Here is a 12,544-nt window from a genome sequence, read left to right as displayed (position 1 = left end):
ATTGATGGAGCCATTCCTTGAAGTCTGTGATTGGTCCACCCACAGTCCAAGATTGAATGACTTACCATTGTGATCATAACACTGTGGTCCGTTGGCTTGAGTCCCAGTTAATTGTTTAATGTCCAGTCCTGTCTTCTCTCTCAGGAATACGTTCACATGGTAGTTTTATGGAGGCCGCCAGGTAAATATAAGAATAATTCGTGTTATTATTAATCACAATAGGTTAGTTAATTGTATTAACCATGTCACAGCAACGTTAGCCTGCTATGTCACGTTAGTTATTACTCAATATGTCTTGCTAGCTAATAGATGGTCTCCTTGTCATGTGTCAGACAAGGCAACATGGAGCTGTTACTCTCTGTGTAATGACACCAGCCAGCTGCAGTTGCATTAGCCTTCAGTTTGAAGCTGTTTATCCTGCACTCACTGACTTCTCTGTGACAGGTGCGTCTCACAGACAGCAAACATGAGTCGCTTTCTGAACGTCCTGAGGAGCTGGTTGGTGATGGTGTCCGTCATCGCGATGGGAAACACCGTGCAGAGTTTCAGAGATCACAGTTTTTTGTCAGAGAAGCTCTACACAGGAACACCAGAGTTTGGTGAGTAAATAGGTTTGATTGGCAAAACTTAAATGGACATTACAGCGTGTTCAGTGTTCAGGAGTTGGTGGTGTACAAGTTTATAAAATAGCATTGAACAGAAATATGTATTTTAAATGTGTATCAGCAGCTAAGGCAACATCTAAGCTATATATCACACTATTAGGATAACCAAAACCAAATATAGTCAGATATGCAGTGGTGGAGGAAGTATTCACATCCTTTACTTAAGTAAAAGTACTAATATCACACAGTAAAAAATACTTTGTTAATAGTAGAAGTCCTGCTTTGAAAATGTTACTTAAGTAAAATCATGTAAGTACAATCAGAAATATATGTTTAAGTATTAAAAGTAAAAGTAGCCAATGCAGAAAAAACTTAAGTCAGTTTAATCAATTAAAATATTTGATCTTGACTGATATCTGAAAAGCTGCAACCATAACATATTTGATTATTGGAACAGTTGCCAATTAGTTTTCTAATCAATCGACTAATCCTTTCAGCTGAACCTGTTTATTTTTATATGGTGTGTAAAATCTTAATTTGTAAAGTACTTAGTAACTTAAATTATCAGAAAATTATAGTGAAGTAAAAATGTTTGTTCGTTGAGCACTGCAGTTTTTTTTAAATACTTATTAGCCAACATACTGATACAAATTGTGTTTGTGACAAGTTAATATTGGCCAAGATGATTTATGGATCAGGCTTGTATCAAATATTTGTAAATAAATTAAGATTAGGCAGACTAAAATATATAAATGGCTATTTTTTCTCTCTCAATTTTTATAATTTTCTCTTTACTTCCCATTTCCTCAGTAAATGGTCTCCAAGCTCGAACTTTTGGTATTTGGACGTTGCTGTCGTCGATCATTCGCTGTTCCTGTGCCATTGATATCCAGAACAGAACGTAAGACAGCTTCTCACTTCCTGCACCTTGTTTCTGTTGGCAGTCTTCACACTGTGTGTTCTCACTGTGTTCTCATCCATCTCATTCCTGCAGGCTGTATCACATCACCTTATGGACATTCGTGTTAGCGCTGGGTCACTTCCTGTCTGAAGCCTTCATCTACAAAACAGCTCCTCTGACTATCGGGGTCATGGCACCTCTCATTGTGGCAAGTGAGTGTTGGGAAATATATGTACATGATTCCTTGAATAAGTACATGTCATGTTTCAAAGGTATTAAAACATCTTCATGTGTTTTTCCAGGTTTCTCCATCATAGGAATGCTGATTGGATTCCAGTGCATCCCAGAGTCACAAGAGGAAGTCGGCGCACGACAGAAGAAGCGTAACTGAATCCCAGCTGTTTGATTTCCCTCCCACCTCCACAATGATCAGCAGACACTAGTGGACTGGTCCTAGCGTGCTGCTTCTTGCCGTGAAGAACATGAGATCTGGTCGTATGTCAGTTTCCTACGCTAACACTTTATATGGACGATGTTCATCTCTATCTGAGCTGTATTTGATGTTTTTTTTAAACTGACAGCTCACAGTGCAATCACAAACAGAGTGACAGAAGGTCATGTTACACTACAGTGAGCAATATGTGCAGTGTTATACTTATGGAGGTTTCATTGAGTTAATTTTGTAGTATCTGAACTGTCAGTGCTGAATGAACCTCGTTCACGTCTCTGCTCATGAATGAATCCAGTGTAGATTTCTTTGGGAATGTTTTATTTCTCCAGACTACCACAAGATTTTTTAAAATCATGATCTACCAAAGAACTCAGACGACTATAAAACTATGCTCTTCATTACAAAGTCTCATAAACACAAATTTCAACAATTATCAACAATTATTCTCAATGTTTGTTCTGTGCTGTGAAATGTTTGTACATCATTTGAATTTATGCACAATTATTGTCCTATAAAACATTTTAAAAATGATATGATAAGCGTTTTTGATATTTTCTACTAAAGTAATAGGAGTATAATATGTATTTTATAAACTATATATGAAAAATAAGTTGAAAGACATCTTCTTTCCAAGAGTGAGTTTTCTGCATTATTGTTGCGATACCAGCATTTTAGGCAGTATCGGAGGCATTAAAGATACTGGCATTGGTATTGGAACAACTCTATATTTGATATTTTGTGCTGCTCAGATCTCATATTTAGATTTAAATGAGACGTTCTTTTCTGCTGATGTGACTTTTTAGCTCTGGATTTTCCAGTTTAGGATAGGAGATGCATTAAACTTAAGCACACTGCTTTGTGAGGTTTTTTAAGGTACAAAAATATAAATTCAAATGTCGTCCTTTTTATATCCAAAGATATATACAGTGACAATTTTTTTCCTTGAGGTTATACAATTCTATATAGAGAACAAAATAAAGTCCTTTGAATCCTCTTATACATCTATTAATTTGTTTTTACTGTGGTTCATATACTTAGTGTCATAGAAAACACTACACCGAGTATCCAGTCTCTAGGGGTGTATTGTTTTTCACAGCACTACAAAATATCCTAGAAATACCACTGTAAAAATAACTAGCATCTCTAAAAATCACATAACATTCATCATAAAACAGGAAAATCACTGGACAAATCTGCACAACACATCAAGTAAAACATGTCGATGACAAACTGTACAAACAGCATGAACTACATTTCTCTGTAACAACTTTACAAGCTAAGTAGTTTAACACGTAAAAACATTTCCTTGTGCAAAATGACAACTGCAGTAGACTGATTTGTCTTCCGTCGTGTTTTGTGCTGTGATGACATCCTTCATGCTCCAGGCGCTCTCGCACGTTAATCCAGATACTCATCACCAGTTGTCTTGTTGAGATCACTTACAGTAAAACGAGGACAGAACTGACCTCCCAAAGTGTATGCAGATGCACAGCATCAATCATATTTGTAATCAGCAGTATGCAGGAGTGAGACTGTGTGATCCTGGGGAGTCTGACTGCCATGACAGGAAAACACAACAGTCCAACATCTGCATTTAACACTCAAGTTAATGCCTTCAGCGATGTAAAGACTGAGTTCAGTTACACACAATGTTGGTCCAATATCAGGTGACAGTCACAGTTTAAATATTGCTCATTAGATGCATAGAACACTAAAATAACACAGATCAGAGGGGGACGGTCAGTTAAAGAGTGTAGTCATGTTGGAGTCACTAAGAGGCAGTTGCATTGCACTGACAGGTAAAATACATACATTAGATAAAATTAATGTTCACAAAGATTTTGTCTCGAGGTGTAAAAACCACTGAGGTTCCAAGTGCATTTCTCTTGTGCATGATCTGATCTGTGCGCAGTGTGGGACGAGCTAAGTTGCACTTGGGATATTAGTGTAAATCTCTGATGTTGGGGCGTTGGATGTAGGGAGTGTGAGGTCCTTACAGTCACAGTACATCAAATGTCTGCTGGTTTTAAAGCCTTTCTGAGGGCTGCTCAGTTTGATCCACTCTCCATGTGCTCACTATTCACCGCAGCTTTTTTTTTTTTTTTTTTTTGTCCGTGGCCATGTGTGCGTGTTTATACACATTGATAGTGTCAGTGTTTGTGTTTTTGTCTGTACACAGTGTCTTTGACAGAGTCCACTCTTATAACTTCCTCTCCTTCAGGAGCTCAGGTGGAGAGACGCCTCCTTCTACATCAGCTTTCCCTTTCTGTAAAGGACGAGGACAGAAAACAATTACGATCGACAAGGGTTCTTTTTTATAAGAAGACACAAATTCTCAACTCATCACTGCTTGAAGAAAGAGAACAGAACGTTAACATAGACCAAAATTATTCCACACATTAGTTTTATATTAAACATCTTAAAACTAATCGTTCACTTCTTACATCAAATCAATATAATCCGTTAATTATATTCTCATTAAAACCTCTTAGTACTGTCAGTTAATCACAGATATCAAATGATTGCTTTAAAATTCAATTAAAAAGTTGATTTGATTAAAGCAAAAAAAAAGAAAAAAGGTTGACACACAGTGATAACAAAAAACTCACAACTGCTGAACATCTGTTTTACTTTAAGGTCCAGTATGTAGGATTTTGTGGCATCTAGCTGTGAGGTTGCGAAACTGAAACTTCTCCTGTGTGCCAAGTGTGCAGGAGAACTGCAGAGGCTGCTGTGAAAACACAAGAGCCAGTGATTGGTTTGTCCATTCTGGGCTACTGTAGAACAACATGATGGACTTGGTGGAAGAGATCTCGCTCCGTATGTAGATATAAAAGGCTCATTCTAGAATAATGAAAACACAACTCTTACTTTTAGGTGGTAGGATTTTAGGTAATGGAAACATAGTTATCAATATTATATGCAATTTCTGCCAATAGATGGCCATAAATCTTGCACACTGGACCTTTAAATATGAATTTCATAACACCTTATAGGAGGTTTTATTCCACGGTAACAGCAAGTGAACCTGTTAAATGTGACTGTGAAGTGGAGCAGAATGTACCGCAGTTTTCTTACGATAACCTCAAGTATTATTGACAAAATACCAGTCATGCTTTTGTGAAGAATTAATTAAAAACATATTTTCATACATTGAAACAAAATGTGGTTTGTAACAGTTTTGTTGAATGTTCTGGAAGATTCAGAGGCATTTTGACATTGTAAATAATGTTTGTTTACTGTCACATGTTCTTGTCCATTATGTGTGTGTGTGTTTGTGTGGATTATCATGTTACAGGTGTTGGAGCTTCAGCGAGAGTGTGTCCCTACCTTGGCAGGTGTGTGTTTTGGTTTTTAGTGAGGTTGTGGGTTTATGTCAAGACTGCCGTTGCCAGTGGGCCCTGCATGCTGTGGCCCCGTAGTCCTGCGCCGATGCCACTGAGCCTGTAGGCTGGAATGATAGCTTGGGTGTCACACCTCTGAGGGGCCCACAGGGGCCACCTCATCCTCTGACATCTCCTCCATCCCACACCACCACCACCACCACCACCAGACTGCCTTCCACCAAACCCTGCACACCCAACTAATACTGCCTGATAGATACTCTCTAGTACACTTGCACTGGCTGCTTTTAGTGAGGAGAAGATGGTGTGCAGTATTTGTTTGCCATTTATATCTTACATTTATCAACCTATTACAGCTTATTAATGCCTTTATTGTTATTTATCTCACTGCTGGTCTTCTCAGTTTTAACAATTTAGCAGAGGTGGCTCATGGTGGTTCAGTGTGTCATATTATTATTACTGTTAGCGTGCAGGATTATTAGAGCTTTCCATTTTAGCTGCATTTGTATTGTTAGATTAGGAATATTAGGAAAAGAGAAAGGACGAGGAATAAAGAGGTCCCAGCTTGTTTTAAACAAAGCCACGAGTGAGCAGCAGAAGACACACGATGCAAGATTTTGCAAAAATTGCATTCATTTTTAAAAAGTCAAAGGTGATTCTGAGCAGCTGGAGGACACTGGGTTTTTTCCAGTTGGAGAAAATTTGAATCTGTGATGCGTTACGTACATATGGACTATTGAACAAAAGGATGTCTTAATTTCAGATTAGCTCGATAAATTAAACCTGCTTTTATTTATTGAAAGCGGATTGTGGTGTGTGATTATCACAGTGTGACAGCGATTTATGAGCTGATCTGTTTGACAGCTGTCTACCGCACCCACATTAAGGGAGCAACAGAGTTTGCAAAAGTTCAAACAAGATGAGTTTTTTATAGCAGCAGATGGTAAACATGCTGTTGGAGAGCTGTCAGACAAAGCAGAACTGCGCTTTGTGCAAACAGCTTTAAGAGTAGAGGATGTTTTTAGTGAGTTAGGAGGGAAAGTTTTCAACAGTGCAACAGTGCAACCCCCCCTGCATTCACTCATGTGCATGCCCGCAGCGGTGTGAGGACTGCAGAGAAGCAGTGCGTTCAGTGCAGAGCCAGGGCGGCATCTCGCACATTCCTTCCCCACAGGGATGTGAAGATCCCACCTCTGACTTCATGCAGCGCACACAGATGTACTTACACTCACTGTCTGCACCTCGCTCTGTTGGAGGTTGGCCTTCTGCCGTCGCAGGTCGGACTTGATGAATCCTGCGATAAACACAGAGGAGATGGAAAGTTAATATTAGAGCTGGACGCTTTATTATGTCAGCAAGGATTATTTCTATAACTCAGTGTGTTTTGGGTTGAAAAAGAAAAACAGGAACAGCACAGAAAACTATTCGAAGCAGGTGCCTGGACAGCACTGACCACACTGTACCTCTGTGTCACAACTCACCTGTCACCATTATTACAAAATTCCATACAAAATGGTGACAGGTGTTTCAGAACCATAACCTGATGTATTTTATGCAGTTTTGAAAGTGATGATTTGCATGTTATATGTTTAAAAAATCTGAGAAATATGTTGTTGTTGTGTGTTAATTGTAAAAACCCAGTAAATGGCATCAGGTAACCAGTAAAATGCTTTATATGTTAAGGAATTTTAATACAAAAAGAACATTTTATGAGATGGAACAAATCACATATGCATTCAGGTTGCAAAGACTAAAATTTATAAAGAGGTGGAGTCCTATATTGAGTTTGTTAATGCAGTAATGGAACTCTAAAATCCATATTCCCCTTCTATTCCCATCCCACTTTTATATTTTTAGGTTTACTGTATTTATTTATTTGCATTTTTTTTTTATATTTTCTTGCTTTTTTACCTTTCTTCTTCTTTTTTTACTCATGAGTGTACATGTGGTCAAACAGGTATGTTCGTGTGTACACATACACATTAATTTATTTATCATTATTATTGGTATCTCATTTCCTTTCTTTTCCTCGCAAGTTTGAATCTCAGGTACATCTTACCGCACTTGAACAATTCACCGTACTTGTCAATAGATGTTACGGCAGCTGAAAACTTTGTACAATGATCAAAGTACTATGTGAGCTATGTAAAAAACTGTATTGCTTCCTTATGTTCCTTTTTTAAAAAACATGCTTCTGCTCTTTATTCGAGTATTATTGAGGCAGTAATCTACTTATTACTTCACTACATTTGCCATTACGTGCGAGAAGCACCTCTACTGCAGATGTCAGCTACCTGAAAGAAAAAGAAGCACCACCTGTCTTTTGACCACAATGCCCAGAACAAGAGGCAGCTTCCAGCGTCAATCCCTGACCACACCTGGCCACACTTTTTATACCAAAAAAGACCACATGTACATGATGTGGCTCCTGAAAGACACTGAGATCTCTGACGCATGCACATTGAAGTAGGTTGCACATACTGTGGGTGAAAATGAAGTTAGCTGAAGTTAGCTATGTTATTTTTTTATGTGCAGTGTTTGATAACATAATAACGAAGAGATGGAGAGAGATTGGGAGATTGTGCATATTTCAGATGTACAGGCTTTCCACTTAACAAATAAGTTTTTTAATTTTATTGTGCCTTTTAAAAAAAACTGTAGTTTCTCTATTCAGCCACTAGGGGGCAACCTCACCCTTTAAAAAAGACAGGACTGTGTATGTATAACTTTTGGATTATTGACACAGTAAACACTGGTTTGAACAATAATGCTCAACCTCTAAAAAACATAGCGTGTCACGGACATCTACAGTTGCCTGACATGAGAGATGTTATATCTTGTGAGTGCTGGTTACAGGAGAGGTTTGCTGAGGACAGGTAAATATTTTACCTGTCAGTGCTGATCCTATTAGCAGAAAGATACACAGGAAGATGTTTCCCGCAAAAGTGCCCCATTTGTCGATAATCTTCCCCTGGGAGATGGTGAAAATGATTCCAAAGATCTGAAATGAGATTTAAAATACGTTGAACCTTTTGTTTATTTTGTCTTGTATGTTAAACGTGCTGACGTTACTCACCTGAGCCGAGCAGTTGAGCAGCCCAGACGAGGTTCCCTCTGACTCTGGATAGGTGAGCTCGACTGCAAACTCAAAGCCCAGAGGCAGATATCCTGTCATGAAAAAGCTGCAGACAGACAGACAGACAGACAGACAGACACTGAAGGTCAAATAAAAAGCTTAAACAGACGTGCATGATCTGCAGGAGTTTTCATCCTATCCTAAGTGATACAGAAAACACAAAAGTAGGGCAAGTGTATATCGCTGTATAACACATCCTGTCTGGGTTTCAGGAATGAAAAGCAGACAAAGGCATCGCTATGGAAACCAGTTATGGGCTTAATCAGCTTACCATAAATAGCAATAATTGTAAGGACAAAGCACGTGGACCGGGGGGGTTCGGCAGAGCATTAATATTACTTTGACAAAGCGGCTCTCATGCCAGACGAGAGAAACACAAAGAAACATGAACTGCAGCTGCACCAGAATGTTTCCAGGCATTATTAGCAAGATCTTAAAAGCTGTTAAGACCTGTGGACATCAAATGTGACAGACGTGGTTCACCATAACCTCTAAAAGCTGTGTCATCAAACTCATCACAGTAAAGTTTTGCTTTAGGAATCATTTTGAAAGGCCTGAACGTCTGTGTCAGGGTTGTCAGTCACACTCGAATTTAACAATTTAATGATGTTAATGACTTCCTGATATAAAATTGGCATGTCAAAAATTTGTCTAATTGAGAAAATATGTTCCCATGACTCTCGAGAGTATTAACAACTTTAATCCTCGTAGTAAGGGAGCAGTTTCCTACTTTTACCACATTATATAAAGGTACACTGACGTCAGCACGAATGCACTTAAGCAGACGTGAGTTTGGTAAAGAGACAGACAATGAGATGTGGGAGGAGAGCCTTGAAAGTGTGCGTAAATGTTCAATTAACTCTAGACACAATCTGATACAACGATACTACTCCAAAGACAGATTGCACAAGATCTTCCCTGATGTTTCCCCCCTCTGTAGTAGGTGTAAAGAGGCAGATGGGACATTAATACCTTCTCTTTGGACATGTCAGAAATAGTTTACTTATTGGAAGAATATATCTGAATGTTTCTCTAATGTCTTTGAGAGGAACTGGGGACCTAACCCACTAGTTGCTGCCCTGGCCTTGCCCCTCCATGCATCAGAGATTTTCTATCATTTTATGTTCCAGCTAGATCACTGAGGTCCTCCTCTGCTTTACTTTTAAATGTTCCTCAGTCCCATAAAATTACTGATGAGAGCGCTTTGTGTTTCTACGCCCCTAATCTGTGGATATTAGACTGGCTAATGCTCTCTCTGTATTTTTAAATGTAAATTCAAGACCTACCTTTTTAATCTGGCTTGTAATGTGGAGTAACATTACAATCTTGATTTTTTAGTTTTAACCACTGTTTTTTACTTCTATTTTATTTATCTATCTACTCTCTTTTTATTCTATGGAGTTTTAATCGGCTCTTTTGTTAGTTTGTTCTGTTTTGGTTGGTTTGCTTTTGTAATATCTTATTGCCTTGTGTCTGTGGCATTCCAATTTTGCCATGTGAAGCACTTTGGAGTGCATGTTTGTATAAAAGGTGCCATACAGATAAAGCTGAGTTGAGTTTAGTTGAGTTGTAAATGTCTAACTGGGTAGCAGTAAACCCTCCATCACTGTAAGTCCTAGGACTTGTTTTTGTTTTCTTCATAGAGAAATAACTGACCATAGCTATTTTTTTACTGATTTAATTTCAACCCCCGTCTGTCTCTGTAATGGTTACCTACCCTAAGACTCCTGCTGTGATAAACACCACCCACAGGTGACCCAGGTTGAGGGTGAAGGTGTAGACCAGCATCCCGATCAAAGAGAGGAGATATACGGCCAAGGTGGTTTGTCTGAGGACACAGGAGAGAAATATTAATCTTACAGATTAAAAAACACCAAAAAGTGACACGATAAATGAATTCACACACAGAGCAGCCTGTTTGTGGAGAAACACTAAAGACTATTGTAACTATAGGCACAATAAGCTATGTAAGTAATCCAGTGTAATCTTATTTCACATATACATTAATGTCTAAGAATCTGAATCTTGTTGGCTACATGCCTGCCAGTTAAGAACCTGAGAACAAAGAAGTCCTACAACATCATGTGAGTTTTCTTATCGGATTCAATGGAACACAGGGTGAGTAACTGATATACAAATGATCATTTGGGGGTGAAATATTCCTTTAAAATATCTTTACAAGCAAAGGTGTGTAGGTATGGCAACATCAGTCTTCATTTTAATTACAAAAGCTATCTTTCCATAGATTTGTCGACACCAGTGAGGACTGCTGGTTATATGATGCCTTTATATACTGTAGATCCTATGGTCCATTTGAGCAGCCTCCACATTTAACATGCATCATTTCAAGTGTCTCATGCATTTAACGTATTTAATACATATTACGACACACATAACCAAGACTAATGCCTACAAATATCCTCACTTTCTTCCACTACAAGAGGTTAGAGCTATCACATAGTTTTCCTTATTGGAATCTTAAGCAGTATTAATTCTTTCAAATATACATTTTGTGTCAGAGGAGGCACCTTTTCCGGATGGATGTCTCGCTTGAAAAGAAATTCCTCACTTTAAAATTCCTCAGCATAAACAATATCCCTGAGTCACTGAAGACCCCTCGTCATAACCCAGGCCATCTGCATAAACAGGCTTACTCCGGTGAAGCTTTCTCTCGTACAACCACGCGTAAAATATTGCTGCAAAATATTTTTGTTAATTTAACATAGTCCTCTGACTCTCTCCCACATGGGACAATAGGCGCAAGCGGGTCAACAACGTAAATCTGAGCCTGCTTTGACAGCTAAGCATCCTAATGGCATGTAAGGAATCTGAGGGCCGAGGATTTTTTCCAGTCATAATAGTTTGCATGCCAGATGAATGAGGGCAGTGTACCAAACATCTAAAACTCAGAGAAGTGCTGAAAACAAGTGGTAAGAACTGATATGGTTGATCAAGACAAAAGACAGCATCAATAATCAGATAACAGTTGGATATATTCACGTTCATGACTGAATTATTAGTGTTTTCCAGGTTTAATGTAGTGGCCTGAGACGTGGCCAGCAGGAACAGCAGAGTAAAGCCTGTCAGTTCAGATAAGCAGAGAGGGACATCAGATAGAAAACTCAGTTCAGCCGGATTCGTGCTCACTTTGAACAAAAGTGGGCACGAGTGAGATTCACTGGGACGTCTCCCTGTGAGGCAATGATGTAAAAGACGTCCATGCAAGGAGGCCATGTTTTAAAGCACAGACTGACTGTTGACCTTGAAGACTGAGTATTAAAACAAGTCCTCCTACCTACCAAACAAATACACAACATATTTCTAATACATCATGCTTCAGATACAAACACAGGACGTCTTACAAGTAAAAAAAAAGGTATATTCTACAAAGACAAAAACATATATCAGCTGGAATTTTCTCACAAATGTCCCAAGTAATGCTACCTCCACAACGGCAGGTGCCGGATGAGTCAATTTAAACGCTCAGGCGTATTTCACAAAAAGGCGACTGTGACCGGAAGTAGGGAATCGCTAGTTCCAGTCACTCCTTTCTTTGCCCAAAGTTACCATTGCAGATGTTGTCTTGTTTAAAAAAAAATTCAAGGAGATGTGAAAAGGTCAAAGTTATTTTTTGAGCAATTCATTTCTGATTAGCCAGGTTTATGCTTTATGCTAGCTAACGTAAGCTAATTTCTAGTTCATCACATACTTGTTGATAAGAGGGGAGACGATCCTCAAAGTTTACTTGAGTAAAAAAACATTTATTGTCAACTAGATGCAGCTAGATAGATATTTAAATGCCAAATCCCTTCAACTAGGCAGGTGTGGCTAAATAAACGAGGTCTCAGTTCGACATCGGTTCAGGTGCGAAGCAGTTTATTTTCAGATAATTAATTGGAAAATCCATGGCCAGGACGGAATGCACATTGCTCCTTGTGAAACCGAGGTTCGACAATCGGTCGGAGCCTCCTTTCCAGTCACCCTGGAGAACTGTCCCAGGGAGGCTGAGCAGTGTGACACCCCGATAATTGGACACTGAAAAGGCGTGTCAGCCAAGAAAGCCCAATAACTTCCAGAGCCTTCAGCATCTCAGGCTGAATCTCATCC

The 12,544-nt window shown here is 38.9% G+C and overlaps 2 protein-coding genes across 4 annotated transcripts in view; one reads left to right on the top strand and one right to left on the bottom strand.

Annotated features, from left to right (window-relative positions):
- Positions 1-25: 25 nt before the first annotated feature.
- erg28 (ergosterol biosynthesis 28 homolog) lies at positions 26-2,488 on the top strand. The gene is made up of 5 exons (XM_050061122.1): positions 26-181; positions 445-599; positions 1,416-1,506; positions 1,600-1,718; positions 1,809-2,488. The coding sequence occupies exons 1-5, from the start codon at positions 168-170 to the stop codon at positions 1,895-1,897; spliced, it is 468 nt and encodes a 155-aa protein (XP_049917079.1). The 5' UTR covers positions 26-167; the 3' UTR covers positions 1,898-2,488.
- Positions 2,489-2,641: 153 nt separating this feature from the next.
- The window catches only part of flvcr2a (FLVCR heme transporter 2a), a 28,487-nt gene continuing 18,584 nt past the window's right edge, over positions 2,642-12,544 (bottom strand). For 2 of the 3 annotated variants that reach the window (XM_050061120.1, XM_050061118.1), the window contains 6 exons: positions 10,155-10,265; positions 8,378-8,483; positions 8,191-8,302; positions 6,528-6,595; positions 5,288-5,408; positions 2,642-4,223 (listed from right to left, as the gene is read on the bottom strand). In XM_050061120.1, the coding sequence (XP_049917077.1) occupies positions 5,334-5,408; positions 6,528-6,595; positions 8,191-8,302; positions 8,378-8,483; positions 10,155-10,265 (472 nt within the window). In that variant the 3' untranslated portion in view covers positions 2,642-4,223; positions 5,288-5,333. The remainder of the gene's footprint in view (positions 4,224-5,287; positions 5,409-6,527; positions 6,596-8,190; positions 8,303-8,377; positions 8,484-10,154; positions 10,266-12,544) is intronic. The other variant, XM_050061119.1, reaches the window with a different exon arrangement.

This window comes from Epinephelus moara, chromosome 14, assembly GCF_006386435.1.
Source record: "Epinephelus moara isolate mb chromosome 14, YSFRI_EMoa_1.0, whole genome shotgun sequence".
Taxonomy (NCBI): Eukaryota; Metazoa; Chordata; class Actinopteri; order Perciformes; family Serranidae; genus Epinephelus; species Epinephelus moara.
This window is presented reverse-complemented; position numbering and strand designations above follow the sequence as displayed.